The sequence below is a fragment of the Gavialis gangeticus genome, unplaced genomic scaffold (assembly GCF_001723915.1).
Source record: "Gavialis gangeticus isolate Ggan-Ray unplaced genomic scaffold, GavGan_comp1, whole genome shotgun sequence".
Classification (NCBI taxonomy): domain Eukaryota; kingdom Metazoa; phylum Chordata; order Crocodylia; family Gavialidae; genus Gavialis; species Gavialis gangeticus.
The window spans coordinates 38,299,274-38,316,151 of record NW_017728997.1 but is presented as its reverse complement, the minus strand read 5'-3'; the positions used below and the strand labels follow the sequence as shown (position 1 = coordinate 38,316,151).

General features: G+C 44.0%; 1 protein-coding gene across 1 annotated transcript in view; it reads left to right on the top strand.

Moving 5' to 3' along the window:
- Positions 1 to 16,878, top strand: part of PPARG (peroxisome proliferator activated receptor gamma) — a 74,952-nt gene that overhangs the window by 13,555 nt on the left and 44,519 nt on the right. The window contains exons 2-3 of the mRNA XM_019505083.1: positions 5,316 to 5,485; positions 7,147 to 7,285. Coding sequence (XP_019360628.1) covers positions 5,316 to 5,485; positions 7,147 to 7,285 — 309 coding nt within the window. The remainder of the gene's footprint in view (positions 1 to 5,315; positions 5,486 to 7,146; positions 7,286 to 16,878) is intronic.

Below are 16,878 nucleotides of genomic sequence, written 5' to 3'. Positions count from 1 at the left end.
CTATAATTTATTGTCTGTCAACTGGTAAATTCTGTCCTTAACTTTGAAGGTTTGGAGAGTACCTGTCGACAGAATGAGTGTGTCCTTACTATGCAGTCAGGGTTAGCAGAGGTCTTTAGATGTGGGGATATGGACACTTCCACTATGCATGTAGAGGTGTTTGTAGGATGGTATAGTGTTTGTCCGTCTGCAGTACCTCCTCAGACACCATCTTCATGTGTCAAAGCCTACATCTTTTTGTGATCTTTTTGTTACTAGATTTGTTGGCTTTTTTTTCCCTATTCATATGATTAGTGATCATGGGTAGAAAGATCAATGCTTTCTTTTATGGTCAACACTGTAGATTGTTGAAGATTTACCATATTTGTTTGTATTTACTGAGATGCTTCAGTGAACAACTTTCATAAGAGAATGATGGTAACAGTAAGCTGTAAACAGTAAACAATTATACTACAAAAAATCTAATAGAATCTATTATAATACATGTACAATTAAAATCTTCACAAACATTTGTGTAAGAAATTAGAACTTTGCTGTTCGCCCTTTCAGTTTTGTAAATTCAGAAACAAGTTCTTTAAGACAAAGTTTTCCAGCTATTTCATGTTCTATCGACACGGTGACCAGTCCAACAAGTCTCTCTTGCAGCATAGAAGAATGAAGGGATGTCTTTATCAATTTTAACTTTGAGAACCTACGCTCCCCACTAGCAACTAGGAGAGTCAAGAGAACGCGGAAAGCAGTGAAGATGTTGGGAAAACTGTTAGTTTATATTCAGAAATAAACTTCAGTACATGTTGAGATTATCCACATCTGTATATTTTGCCACATCTACAAAATGAATGATGATTGTCGTCTGCTGAATATGACTCACATCTTGTGTACAGTCCTGAATTATTAAAAAGTATTTTGCAGAATGGGCAGCTTCTACGATTTTCTCTTTAACAGCATTTGCTAGGAGTTGAATCAGTTTATTCTGTAGCCTTCTGTCATGGTACTGGGTCCCCAGGGACGGCCGTAATACCCCTAGGGATTCTTGACCATGCCAATCCTACCCAATGGGCACCCTCTTTCTCACCTGCCACATCTTGTTGGTAATTATCTTGAATAGGGAGGCTGCCCTCGAGTTTACATTGGGCACGGTCCTGATGGACCCCGCTGACCTCTGGGTTCTTGAACCCTTTTTGGGTCTTGCACAAAAATGGTTGCCTTGGAGCACCTTCAGCCTTATGGGCTAGATGCGTAACTCCAAAACTGCCCCTTTACCGTGCCCCAAGCCTTGCAGATGGTATTCACCACTTGTCTCTCTGCATGCCCCCTGGCGCTGGGCTCTCCTCAGCCCTGTCTCTGCGCCCCCTGGTGCTGGGGCCTGTTCACCCCCTTCAGCTCTGCGCCCCTGGCGCTGGGGTCTGCTCACCCCCTACGTCTCTGCACCCCCTGGCACTGGGGTCTGCTCACCCCTTTGTCTCTGTGCCCTCACCACTGGGTTCTGCTCACCCTCTTCATCTCTGCACCTCCCTGGCACTGAGGTCCCCACACTGTAGGGGGCCCCCAATGAGGCCTCCTCCTTCCCTAATAGCCTCAGCCTGATCCACCAGTGTTTATAGAAACAACAACCAAAAATATGAGCCCCTGGGCTATAACATAACACAAGAAGTTCAGAGTGTGCTCTGCCCTTTTAAAAGAATCAAACTTCTTCCCCGGCACTAAGTGCCCTGTAGGCAAGGGTACCTGGTGAGTTCTTGGAGCCCCATTAGCCCTAAGTGCAGTGTCCCTGGGCAATTCCTCCCTGGAGGCTCCTTCCCCTTTGGCTGCTGGCAGGGAACTGACCCTCTAGTCCCAGCCCTGGGGTTTATATGTGCCCAGCGCCCTACATCTTCTGGTCAGTTGTCTGGCTGCAGGTGCAGGCTAATTCCCTCCTTATGCCTGCTGCCACAATATCCTGCATCTGTGGGGGTTCCTGCCTGACTGCTAGTGCCCTCTCTGTAGGCAGTTTCTGCCCTTAAAGGAGCAGGCGCCTTAGTGCCCTGCAACACCTTCTCCCAAGGTAATGAACATGGGTTTCAAGGTCACTTTTTTTACGCAGATGCTCCTTCATGACTGGATCAAACAAAGCTAAGTATTCAATAAATTTTAAGAAGTTTCCATTACCAGCACTGTATAATTTTTCATTTGTCCCACAGAATGCCCAGTTTTGCCCACCAGGAACTCTCACTAAAGCAATCAGTCATTCCAATATTTACTGCCAGTATTCTTCCTCTCACTTGATCCCATGTAAATTTTCTTCATCAATAGTTTTCTGTTTTTTCAATCGCAGTTCAGGTTTTTTCCAGATTTGGAAACTTTTCAAATGTTCACAACTTTTTTCATGAGAAAAGAGAATTGCAGATATGTTTTTCCAGTCCTTTGAACCGTTTTCAGTAAGTGATGATGCACCAGTTGCTTTACTGCTAAGCAACTTGCAGCAGAAGCAAAACACTTGAGTCTTTTGACACTGAATATTGTAGCCACTGTCAATACTTTTCTTCCCCATTGGTAAGTAACCTCTTGCAATGATGCAAATATGGATCTTTTATTTCCATATTTAGGGAAGTGAAATTCCTGAACTTGTTCAGGTCCATGTTCCACCATTATTTGTCGCACAGGGTCATCACATCTAGGCCATGTAGCAGGGTCACCGTACTGTAACTTGTTTGCACCTTCTTCATCTTTCACATATGTACCTTCTGCTCGCTTATTATCTTTATCTACCTCAACTTCAGCATGTGTGTCTGTAGGCGAATATATTTTCTTGATTTCAATGTCAGTTTGATGCTGTGAGCTGCCTTCATCTTGAAGTAAGCTGCCTTCATCTTCATGTCAGCTTCCTTCATCTTGATGTTGTGAACTGCTTCCATCTTGATGTGGGTGAAATGGAAGTTATTTCAGAATGGAACCCTTTTGCTTTGCTTGTTCTTTTTCCTGTTCAGCTTTTTGTTTATGATACTAAGCTCCAGACAGGTTTTTTCCATCTGCCATGGTACCATTCCCCTGAAACAGTTTTAAACTGTTTTAAATAAATTATCAATATAGAGAACAGTCAATCTAAGCAGGAGCAATACATAGGGGCAACGCCATGAGCACGGGCAATGCCCTGAGTGTGCTGGTGCACCCCCTACAAAAAGGCATTGCCAACATTGTCAGTGGTGCCTGTGGCCAGTGACCCCTCTCCCCCCACTGCTGACACTGCTGGTGAGGTCTACAGGCAGTCAGCGCTCCCTCCGTCATGCTTCTGCCACTGCCATGGCCCCCCAGCTGCCAGGGGCACATGACATTCATGAATCTAAGTACAATTTCAAAGAAAATTCTGACTGTGATGACATTAATAATGTGGACAATTGATTAAATTATCATGGAAGAAATATGGTTAAGCACTGCCTGAAGTGCCTTAACGGGCAAACTGCCCCTGCAGTCAGGAAGGTATTTGTTAGGATGTATGACTAAGAGTGTAAACATGGCAACTGGTTATCTAGTGCTGGTCAAGACTGCGTGATCAAGCAGATGTTTTCCCATTGCCTTAGCATGGTCCTCTGTAAAGTAAATTGTCATTGTCCATTGAGTAGTTATGTTTACTTATCTCACATATCCCGTCAGATTTCTGGGTCAACCAACCTTACATGTTCTGTACACACAGTCATACAGCTGTTTCCTTACACAACAACAATACAGACATTATATAATGAACTAATTAAAGAATCTCTCTTGAGCTTGCTAGCAATTAATTAGCACTCATTCTGCATTAACACACATATTCTAAATGCCTACGTATATCTCACATGAGTATCCAAAAATAATATGTACATAAATGCTTACCCCTAGCTCGACTTACTTTAAAAAATCACATACGTTCTTATATGAATTAAATGTAACGATTCAGCAATCATACTCTGACCATTTCTAGACATTATAAAATTAAGAATATTAAACATGACCACTCAGGTGTACCTATGATAATAACTACATTGAGATCTGCGTTGAAATCTACAAAATCAAACCAAGAAATTCCTACCTTGAAGCCTGTTTCCTGAATTATGGGCACAATTCATATCTGTACCCGGAGTTGGTGTATTTTGGTCATCTTACTCTGGATGAAATCTTAAATGCATCTGATGAAATCTAGGCTGCTTTAGATTTTAAAAAGAGTGGTTGGAAGGGAGAAGGAAGGTGTAAGAAAGTAGTTTCACAAGCTGTAAGATGATATAGGAGATGGGGTTCATTTTTTAGGATGACAATGCCAGTGGTATGCTCTTGTCATAAGTCCACTTGAGAGTTGAAAAGGTAGGAGTTGCGATTCTAGTGAACTTTCCTCTGAGATCTTTTCAGAGGTCTTTCTCCCCTTACCGAACCAAAGTTCTTAGACCAAGGTGGTGCCATAGCTAGCCAGGGCTGTTATTTAGAATGATGTTCCTGTTATTTTGTTCTGTGTATACTTTTGACACCCGCCTCCCCAAATTTTGGTGCCCTAGGTGACTACCTAGTTCACCTAATGTTTGTACCAGCCCTGCATACACCGGTATTAGGTTGCAGTAGATTAACTCTTCTGTAAGATAGTACTGTTGGGGATAGTACTGTCTTATAATGGAGACCTCTGGCCCTTGCCAGCCCCTCCACCGCCTGACACCACCACCCAGAGCCTGGGGCTGACCCCCCATACCTCCTGCCAGCTCAGAACTGCTGCACCCCAGCTCTAATTGCTGTGGTCCCAGGCACACTTGTAGACACTGTGCCCAGGAGCAGTTAACTCTGGCAGAAACTGTGCCTAAGTTTATTGTGTTGCCTTAACAGCATGTGTAGATGCACCCACTGAGACTGAACCACATTTTCCAGTAGAAAGACATATTTTTAAGAGCATAAGCAGCTTTAGAACACTGTTAACCTCTTTAATGATCCAAAATACCAAACTGACTGGTTCTTTCATGTAATCGTGTTTTTAGACCACATTAGGGACTTCAGCCCTGCATTTGCAATGAATACCGCAAGGCCTTTGAACAGTGAGAGAGTGCACTACAGATTTGAATTCTGAATCTATGATTCTCTTTCTACTCCAGAGCCTACCATCTTCAAAATTGTTCAGCCTCATTTATAGCCTGCTTATATGGCTGCATGTAGTTTATAGTACTTTACACCTTTTGTTTACAACTCATTATTTTTAATATCAAACAGGGTTAAGAATCTGGCCTCATTTATACCATGGCTGCTAATTATAATGAATCTATTCATTGTTACTTCTTGACCTCTTATTGTACTTTTTGACCAGGTGTTTTTTTTTTCATACACAGGTGCAATCAAAATGGAGCCTCCTTCTCCACCTTATTTTTCAGAAAAAGTCCAGTTGTACAATAAACCTCATGAAGAATCTTCTAATTCCCTTATGACTATAGAATGTAGAGTGTGTGGAGACAAGGCTTCTGGGTTTCATTATGGTGTACATGCATGTGAAGGCTGTAAGGTAGGTGGTCATATGGGTGTCCTCTCTGTTATGAGAACTTGCTACTATTACCAAGTGAAGAATCACTCATGAAAAAAAGAATCTGAGAGAATACTGTCAAGTTAAATGCAATTTGTTTAAAATATTTTTCTGTTACAGACACATTCTATACTTAAAATTATTTTTTTTAATAATTTTCTTTTTATTATTTATGCTAGATTTATTTTCAGTTTAGTCAATTACAAGAAAAGGTTATCTAATCAGGATTATCCCATTACTACATTAAAAAGTAGATTTGAGTTAAAGGAAGGTTAGTGCCCAATTCCAGTTTTTAGTCCAACCTTAGGTAATTGCATGTTCAGTTTTTATAATTCTGATTTGGTAGCATTCTGCACTTGCTTTGCCCAGATGTAGACAGTTATAGAAAGTCTCAAGATATTAGAGAGTGACTTAAAAAACTACAAAGACAGCTTATCTTCAGTAATAGGTGATTGATGCCAGGGTCATCAAGAAAGTATAAATAAAATGATAATATTTGCTTCTTGTAGCTTGTTGAGTCACTAGTAAAGAAGGTAAATCAACATTCAGTATTTTAAAGCACCTGAAATGAAATTCATCATGTCCTGTGAAAGATGCATAATGGGATAGACCTAATTTAATGTTGAACAAAAGCATGAAAGTCAAAATTGCAAACAAAAAAATTATCTAAAGAATAGTATGTGTATTGTTGATTACTTAAGGTCACAATGAATTATATAAATGGAAGTCAGCACCATGCTTATAACTTAGGTATGAGAAAAACTAGTTGTAACAAGTAATGATTTCTAATAAACTTGGATATGCCTTATTAATATAAACTGTGCATGAATAATCGTAAGATTACAATCATATGGGGGTTATTCAAGAACAGTCCTAATTTCGCTTTACAAATCTAATCCAACAAGAGCAATAATCCGTTTAGAAACACATTGCTTCTGAAATGTGCTGTTGCTCACTGGCTATTATTTATGCTGTTGATAGTTGGCTGGAAGAGCTGTATTTTTATGCAGAATTCATAACTGGTACTAAATTCTAAACCATCACATAAGCAGAAATATTTTTGTTATGTTGTTAGATTCTATTTCTATAAAATTTGAAGTAATAAAAGAATGTTGCAAAAAGACAAGATTTTGAATTTCCATGATAATCAATAACAATGTATCTCTTTATAGGCCTACATTGCTCTGTTCAGTAGTTACCCTGTGCACGTAGTTTAGAATTTTTCATGTGCTCTTGTACTTTGCACACCAGTAAGTTCCAAACAACAAAAACAAATTGAATGCTCCGAATAAATAATCATCCTAGGAATTAGATTCCAGAAATACCTATTTAAAAAAAGGTTAGCCCTAAGAACCCCCAGGTAAACAGTATAGGTGGAAGAAAATGAATCTTTTAAAAGGGAAAAACAAAAAGATATGCAAGAAAGTAAAGAAACACAGTAAAAAAAGGAAAGAAACATATCCCACAGCTAGTGTTAGGATTTGCTTGAAATTTACCATCAAAAGAGGGGGAAGATGGAAAACCTGTTGTATGGTCAATAATAGAAAATTATGACTCATGATGGAGCATGTGTAGCATGTTTTTCATGTAATCACAGATAATTTTATGCTGATTGTTTACCCATGTTTTTATATTTATTGCAGGGTTTCTTTCGAAGAACAATCAGATTAAAGCTGATTTATGACAGATGTGATCTTAATTGTCGCATTCATAAGAAAAGCAGAAATAAATGTCAGTACTGCAGATTCCAGAAGTGCCTTGCAGTTGGCATGTCACATAATGGTAAGTATTAGATTTTCAGCACTTTTTTTACAAGTTATATTTAATCTGTAAAATATAACATACAAGTAATAAATTCTCATTTGTCTTGCGGGGGTACCTATGGACATCAGCCCCATTGTACCAGGTACTGTATAAGCACATAACAACTAGAATGAAGACATGGACCATCTTTGTATTATACAAAAAGCAGAGAGGGAGATCTACGATTACTGCTAATATGAGGCCTGTGTTTTTATATTTCTGTGATTCCTGGGCATAACATATTTAATAAGACACATTTTTTCTAGTACTCATGACTATTGGCATTATTAACTTCTTCTTCTTTCACTGTGGGCATGGACAGATATGCATTTTGAAGAGCTCCAAATCCCAGAGCACTTCAGATTTGACACCATACAGATGTGTGGCCTTGCAGCCACTCCCTCACTGGAGATCTACAAAAAGGCCATGAAGGTATTCAGTGGCACTGCTTTCCAGGCAGGGGACTGAATAGCAGGGACCCCTGCATGCTTCTTGGTCTCTGGGGCTAAGTACAAACAGTCAAAAAACCCAATATGAATGAATTAAATATTTGCAGGTTAGTCTAAGCTGTGTAGATTGAACTGATAAGCAAGTGAACAGACATTCACTTTTGATTCTGGAAATGCAGCCACATGCCTGCAGTGGCTCAGGCCAGAAACCAGGCAGTGCTAGAGCATTCCTCCCTGCTCAGCTGAAGCAGACAGTTTGGGCCAAAGCTAGTCCGCCCACCGTGCAAGTGGAGGGAGGTTTGTGGGGAAGGTACAAAGCATCCTGGGATTCTGGGGGACTGTGAGTAAACTTGAATCTGGAGGGGATCAGGGACAGATTTAGTTCAATAAACCTAAATCTGTTAAATCTGATCCTCTATCCATCCATGTTTATCTTAAATGGGGTTTAGCCATTTTGAAAGTGGTTTATGTGCACTGAACTTCTATCGTGTTACAGATTTGAACTGGTTTCCAGTCACTTACACTGGTTTATGTTTAATTTCTGTCCCTAGCTTGAAGGTTTCCAAAGACAGCTGAGTGCAAAGAGAGCATTCATTGGCTGACTGTCCTGCTCCTCCCACCACTCCCTAAGGGAGGTGGAGTGGGGAACAGAGCACTGTGGAATGCAGAGGACTTCTGGAGCATACAAACATTTTAGGAAGTGCTTCGAAGTTGTTCCTTTTTTATTTTTTTCTGAGGGTCATTTTTGAAGCACTTCAGCCAGCTTTAGGCCATGTCCAGATGAGCAAGGTTGTGTGCTTGCCATGGCACAAATAGAAGCAGCACGAATTTGTGTCACAGTGGGAGCCCCTGTACATGCCCTTTGTTGTGGGCTGTATCCAGTTTCTCCCAGCTCCCAGCTGGACTCCGTGTGCTTCAGAGTGGGAGGTGGGGAAGGAGGGGGCTGACTGGGGCACAGAGTGCCTCAGTGTGGAGATAGCCAGCAGGGAGCAGCATGTGGTGACAGGGGATGTTGCCCGCAGATGGCAAATTAGCAGGGCTGTGCATAGTTTAATGTGCAACAAGTGAGGATTGTAGGGCCACAAAAAGGTTTGTGGGGCCACAAACCATATGTGCCCTGCATGTCTGGATGCACCCTTAAAGTGCTTGTTTGTCCATGAACATCTGTGCCTTCGCTGTTCAGACCACCTCAAGCATATTTGAGCGCTTCAAACAACACAGCTGTCCATGACCTGTATCACTTCCTACCTAAACTGTGCTTTTGCATGTAGGGCCAAATTCAATAATAATCTTGCTAATTACAGCAAGTAGAATGGGGAATGTACCACAAATTATAAATAACCATAACTGGAACTTGCTGCACAAAATGCCTAACTAGGTTGGATGCTAAGAATGGTATAAAAGGATCCCAGCAAAACTTTAGATAGGCATAAATAGTAAATTACTGTCCCATCTCTAATTTTCCCCTTCTTTGCAGGGCACAGAGAAATTAAGTTTCTTTGAACATTAAAGTCAGTTTATGAATTCATGTGAAAATGCTTATTTTGGGACTTTTGAAGGGTGACAAGACAGACAAAAATGAAGATTCTTTACTCTTTCTTTGGCAAAGTCTAATAAAAACAGGAATTAAATGTCATAATGCAGAGACTTATGTAATTCTAAGAGTAAAAAATTGCAAACATGACTGGGAAAATAATTTCTCTGTGGTTTTTTTAGAACTTTAATTATTCTCAGTATAAAAAATGAGTGTACTGTGCCCCAGAGGAAAACTTAACTGTGGTTTGTGAACCTAATACATGCAGTGAATATAAATTGGTATGGGAAATGTTTTCCTAATAGAAAATATGGTTTTTAAGTTCCTGGGATGCAACACTAACTCTTAAAAATAAATCTTAGTATAAAGTACTTCTGTGGGTATTTTTATAGTAATTCAGGGTTTTTTACTATTATTATTTTCAAGGTGTGTGCCAAATTCTCTTGCAGATTAGCATTGTGGTTTACACTCATTTCAGTGTTAACCATGAGCATGCAAGCCAGAATTTTGCAATAATGTGTGAATCAAGCATTTTATTCCTACTTAGTCATATCTTGCCATTATGCTTACCACCATATATTTACATTTCATTAAGGTAGAAGATTAAAAGCTAGAGAAACTGATATGCAAAATTGTACCTTTTAAAATACAGTACCATGCAGTGATGTATATGGAAATGTATCACCAATTTGGAAGATAAAGAGAGGCACTGGGTCAGATTCAAATCTCACAACAGGGTACATTTATGTATCTCCACTGAAGTCAATAAATCATGAATTCTCTTATAAAAATCCCAAAATCCGTTGTTAAAATGAAAGGCCGCCCCACAGCCCCGCCCCCCTCGGCCCTGCTGGTGACCCTCACTCCCCACCCACAGCCCCCTGGCCCTGCTCGTGCCTCTCACTCCCCACCCCTCAGCCCCCACAGCCTTGCTGGTGCCCCTTGCCCCCCACCCACAGCCCCTGCTTCCCCAGCCTTGCCAGAGGAGGCCCCCAACTGCCAAGGCTATGGACCCAGCTCCGCAACCCCTACCCCTGCTCCCGCCTGCTGTGGGCTCAGGTGGGGGAGGAGGAGGGCCTGCTCCCTGCCACCACATGTACTCCCATGGGGCAGGGGGGACCCGCAACCCCCAGATTTGTGCATGAGGCAGGCACAGGCTGCAGGCTTTAGCTCCTGCCCTGCTTCCTTCCCCCAGGGCCTCCACAACCCTGCAGGCATGACCCTGCATGGTTGAGGACAGTGGGGCTGCATGGGGATCTCTTTGCCACTGTGAGCTCCCCTCCTGTTGCCCTGGCAATATGCCTCCTGATCAAGCCTCTGTTTTAAGGGGCGCAGTCCCACGCTGCTTCCCTCACTGCAGCCCCACGTGTAAGAAGCACATCTCCAGGACAGCACAGGGTGAGCAGCAGCGAGGAGCTTCTCCACATGGCTCCAGTGCTCCCTGCCACACTGGGTGCTGCCCGCCGGGCTGCGGAAGCCACAGGGAAGAGAAGTGGGATAGAGCTGGCAGTGGCAAGCAGCTTCTCAATGCTGCTCCCTGCCACCCTGTTCCCCACCCTTGTGGCCTCCGCAAAATCTGCAGTTTCTCTTGTAAAATGAGAAATCTGTGTTTGCCTCTGGTAAAAATGTAAATTTCACAGTTTACTCCATTTTTCTGTGGGAAATGGAAAACCTGGATCCCTGATCATGACATACGGTGCAACCATTTATAAACTGTACTTTGTCAGTTACCCATTGTGTTGTAATTTATCAGTCTACAACTTTAGAAAAAGCCTGGGAATTATAATTCGGTTAATAAAATATGACGTTCACAACATCAAGCCTTCCTTTACAACACTAAAACACAAAACAAGACAAAACTAAAGACCAAGGAACTGCCCTTCTCAAGAAATAGCTTTACTCAAAGTGAAGAGATATCCTGACAAGGGAAAAGAGGACTTCATGAAGTTCACTAGAGATGTTGCATATTGCTAAATTATTTTACCTGGAAGGATTTTGGGTACTATGATGATTTCATAGACATTAGGGCTAGAAGGGACCTCAAAAGATCATCAAGTCCAGCCCCCTGCCCGAGGGGCAGGAAGTCAGCTGGGGTCATAGGATCCCAGCAAGATAAGCATCCAAATTTCTCTTGAAGGCATTCAATGTGGGTGCTTGAACCATCTCCAATGGTAGGCTATTTCAGACCGTGGGGGCTCAGACAGTAAAGAAATTCTTCCTTGTGTCCAGCCTGAAACGGTCTTGCAGGAGTTTATAACCATTCGACCTTGTCATCCCTTGGGGCACTCTGGTGAACAAGCGTTCCCCCAGATCCTGGTGAACACCGGTGATCTCTGGGGGGCCTTATGGGTAGCACGGGCTGCTGGGTATGTAGCCCCTCCCCTCAACTCACCTGCCACATCTTTGATGTTAAGCTATCAAGAGAGAGGATTCAGTGGAGATCTTCTTGGGAGGGCTTCCTGACAATGGCAGTACTCACAATTATGTGGCGCGATGTTCCACGGGGCTCCGCCTCCCCTACACCCCGTCCACTCGCCAACCGGATAGGTGGTGGTGTGTTGGTAGTTACAACCCCGCGGGCTTGCTCACCGCCTGCTTCAGGTGGGGGAACCCACGTCCGAGTGGGCTCAGTCGGCTCTTGTCCTTCCGACCTTGATGCCTCAACCTTCTGTATCTCTTTGATTTTTTTTTCCCTTTTCTTTTTTTTTTGTTTTCTTTAGAAGAAATATTCTACTGGGGAGGAGAAGGACGTGGAGCCGCCTCCTTTTCCCCAGCCTCCTACAGGGGTCTCGAATGCTGCCCCTTCTCTACCTCCTACAGGGAACTCGAATGCTCCCCCTGGTCTGTCTTCTGCAGGGAGCTGCAGTGCTTCCCCTGCTCTGCCTCCTACAGGGGGCTGAAGTGTTTCCCCTGCTCTGCCTCCGGCAGGGGGCTCAAAGATTTCCCCTGTCCCACTCGCCGGTGCTGCTCCAGCTGTGCCGCTCTGCTTCCCTGCAGGAGCCTCAACATGTCTGATGTGCTGCCCACCTCCTCTCTCTTCCTCTGGCTCCCCCCCTCCACAGGGTCTGTCGGGGCTTTTAAACTTCCTCAAGGCCACCACAATTGGTCCAGATGTTCCCCCTGTGGGGAACAGCTGGTTAAACAGCTGGCATAACGCCAGCTTGCGCGGCTGCGGCTGTGGTCCCAGCTCCTGTGCTGCCAGGCCAGCAGGAGGTAAGTTTTCCTCATGGGGGGTCTGTTTCAGGGTTTTGGGACCCAAGAAGCTCGCCTCCACCCCTTTGAAAACCTGTGAGGGTGTGTCACCGCCACAACTCCCTTGATAAACTTATAGGTGGCTATCACGGGATGGGGTCCCTAAGGATGGCCGTGATCTCCTAAGGCCCCTCGACTGTTCCACCGTCCCAATGGGCACCCTCAGTTCTTGCCCGCCACGTCTTGATGTACTTATAAAAATAGGAAGGCTGCCTTCAAAGTCCTCTTGGACACGGTTTGATAGACTCTCTGAACCCCGTGGGTTCCCAGACCGCTTGTGGGTCCAATTTCACAGTGGGTGTTTCGGGGACACTCTAGCCTTATGGGCTATATGCGTGGCTCCAACCAACCCTCTACCATGCCCCAAGCCTTGTAGATGGCATTGACATTGTCTGGTCTAGGCCCTGATGTGATTTGCCTCCCCTTGTCCTCTCTGGGCTCTCCGCAGCCCTGTCTGTCTCCATGCCTCATTGGCGCCTAGGCTCTCCGCAGCCCTGTCTCCACGCCTCACCGGCACCTGGGCTCTCTGCAGCCCTGTCTCCACGCCTCACCGATGCCTGGGCTCTCCGCAGCCCTGTCTCCACACCTCACTGGTGCCTGGGCTCGCCGCAGGCTTGTCTCTGTGCCCTTGTGCTGCACCCTCTCTGGCACCAGGTCCTACGCTCCCCAAATGCCACACCCGCTCTGGCACTGGGGTCCCCACACTGTAGTGGGCCCCCAGTGAGGCCTCCTCCTTTCCCAAATAGCCTCACCCAAACCACCATCCTTATAAAACTACAACCAAACATAAGCCCCTGGGCTATAACATAACACCAGCTGCAGAAGGTGTGCTCTGCCCCTTTACATTACTAAGAGCAGAACTTAGTCACGTCTCTTCCCTTCACTTACTCTACAAGGGCTCCTTCCCCCTTGGCTTCTGGCAGAGGATTGCCCTCCCTAGCTCCAGCCTGGGTGTTTGGGGTTTATATGGGCCCAGGGCCCTCCCCCTTCTGGTCAGCTGACCATGTGCAGGTGCAGGCTAATTTGCCCTGTGGTTTGTTGCCCTGGTAACGTGCACCTGGGCTTCTGTCTCTCTCTTTGGGCCCTCTCCCAGGCAGTTTCTACTCTTCTAGGAGCAGGGCACCTTAGTGCCTTGTGACAGTGGCCATCAGATCGCCCCTGAGCCTGCGCTTTTCCAGGCTAAAGGGCCCCATAGCTCTTAGCTTGTCATCATAAGATCTGTTTTCCTGACCTCTGATCATGTGCGTGGCTCTTCTCTGGACCCTCTCAAGCTTCTCCACATCCTTTTTGAATTGTGGAGCCCAAAACTGGATGCAGTACTCCAGCTGCGGCCTCACCAAGGCCAAGTACAATGGGAGAGTGATGTCCCAGGATTTACTTGAGAAGCATCTATGGATGCAAGCCAGTGTTTTGGTCACTTTACTAGCTGCAGCATCACATTGAAGGCTCATGTTCATCTTGTGGTCAATCATAACCCCCAAGTCCCTTTCATCGTAGTGCTAGCCCACATAGCACTGCCAAGCCTATACAGATGCTGCAGGTTTTTCCTCCCAAGGTGGAGAACCTTGCATTTTTCGCTGTTAAACACTATCAGGTTCTCAGCCTCCCATTTCCTGAGTCTGTCAAAGTCAGCCTGGATCATCCTTCTGTCCTCAAGTGTGGATGCTTTACCCCAGAGTTTGGTATCATCGGCAAACTGGGCCAGTCTGCTTCTGACTCCAATTTCCACATCATTAATGAAGATGTTGAACAAAATACGTCCAAAGACAGAGCCTTGGGGAATACCACTGGTCACAGGGCACCATGACAATTGACTTCCATCAACCAGCACCCTCTGGGTCTGACCCAGATGCTAACTTTAAAATCCCAAACATGTATACAGCACAGAAAGCAATAAGGGCCCACTTCTGCTCACAGTTACACCACTTAGGAGCAGACTTGTTCCTCACTAGCACATAAACTTTGGTTAGCTCCTGTTTACCACTTTGTTTGGTAGCTAACGCACACTGGTAGAGTACTAGAATGTAGCTCTGGCTTATTTAATGTTAGTCTGAGAGTGCTGTACATTAGGAATTGGCTTTGGTTTTTTTGTTTTGAATTAAATTCTGAAGGCAGAATGCATGAGCTTGAAAAAGTTGAGAAATTATATCTAGATCTAAGATGCGATCGCCAAGGTAATTGTGTTTCAAAGAAATTGATTTCCTAGACTTTTGCCTAAGAGTATCATTTGCTGGATAAATCTATCATGTTCAATTGTGCTATTTTTTTTTCACTTCAAAAAATAAGAATCAAGCGGATTATATCTTTAAATACAAAGTCTCTCTTAATCTTTGTAGTCAAGCTGACATCATAAGATCTGAGCCTTTCCTACTCTAAAATATTCTTTGAAAATAAATGGGACATTGTATAACACTTTGTTCATGTGTCATTTGATAGGATTTTTCCCCTATGCCACTGAGATTTAGTTCTAAATTAAATTCTGCATAAATGCATTCATGGTCATGGAACAACAAAAATTAGATAGAAGATTTCAGATTCTCCCTGTGGTACACCGAATTGTTGTTTGTGATTGTATTAAAATAAACCTTTACAAAATTTTGATAAATAATCTCTTCTTGACCGATTCATAACAAATAAAGTTCACTCCAAATTTGATGCAATTTTATTTTCCACAAAGCATTTCTGACATTTCTTGGTAAATTATACTTCCCAAAAAAACCCCCCAAAAAACAAGAAATTAAATTAGAAAACTCCAAAGAAGAAAAAGACTTTTTTAAAAAGAGCAATTTAAAAACAATAATAAATAAAAATGATGCATGTTAAATTCATAGATGTCAAAGCATTTTAAAGGGAGGGGGCTCTCGGTTCCAATCTGGACCTTTGCTTTCAAAGCAGCAGAAACATCCCCACTGTTTTCCATCCATTTTATCCAATATTAAATATTAAATACAAGTTACAATGGCTTAGCTTCAAAAGGAGGGCTAAGGAGAAAACTATGTAATACCTAAGCTGTGGCCTTCAAGTTATACCAGTTACTGTAGATGAGAGGGGGTAAAAATATGAATTTCCTGTGCCTGAGTGAATACCCTAATTACTAGGTTATTAGTGTGGTGGGCCAGTTGGGGGCGCCCCTGCATTGAGCCACCCACCTCACTGCGCCTGACCACCTTCCAGGCTCTGAGTGCCTCCCTGGGGGTGCCTCATGTCTGGCCAACCCCCTTCCTAGAACACACCCGCTAGCCTGGGGGTAGAACTGCCACTACCCAGGGATGGGCTTGATTCTGGCTCTGTGCACCTTGGGAAACACAGGCCTAGTAGTCCTTGAGGGTACTTGATTCACTTCAAGAACTTGGGATGTCTCCCTCAGTCAGAAGCACAAGTAGTGGTCTCCCTTAGTCAGCCAAACCAAGGGGATCCCCAAGGCATAATCTAGATCCTCTCCCAATAAGTCTCCCACACTAGGTACTAAGGAGAACTTTATTGGTTACAAGGGGTAGGGTTGGAATAGGATACAGGGTAGAGCAAGATCAGAGAAATCCCATAGAGCAAACTGAGTGGCTGGGGTAGCCTTTGATCACGCATGTGAATTACTGCAAGCTATATATCTAGTTAGATCTCAGGTAGCTTACTCACAAGCATCATCCAGAGGCAGGTGGAGATTCCCTCTGGAGGCAGGCAGTTCCTTGATCATGAGTTTTGAGAGAGAGCACAAGTTTCAGATGGTACAGGTCTTCTCTCTCTGAGTTTTCCTCATGGCTGCTGCTCCATCCTCCTGGGCACACCTTAACTTATATACCCCTTATGACCTCATTTCCCTGGTCCAATGGAGGCCAGCACCCATTGGCTGTCAGCCAATCAATTTGAAATGCATCACTAGTTGCTGGGCAGACTGGCAGTTCCTAGCTCTCCAGGTAGCCCAAGCCCCTCACCCAGGTATGTGATGCCAGTCACATAGGCAGAGGGAGCAGGTTTTCCACCTCCCACAGGAATGTATCCAGCTCAGGTTACCTAAAGAGATAGGGTAAAGTGTGTACCCTCTGTAGGGCCCATCTTAACCAAATTGTCACAGAACAGAGTTTTGGGGAGAAACAGAGGTGGCCTTCTGCCACAATTAGACTAAAATATAGGAGGGTCTTCCTCTTCCACTTCTTTTTCCAGGCTACAATTTCAGGACTTATGCTCAGCTACATTTATACCAGAGGCAGGCAAAATATGGGCCATGGGCTGAATCCAGCTTGCCAGGCAATTCCATCTAGCCCACAGGCAGCTATCAATTAATTGTACCCCACCCAACCCGGATGAACATGGGCCGACAATGCGAGGTTATGGTTGGCAGG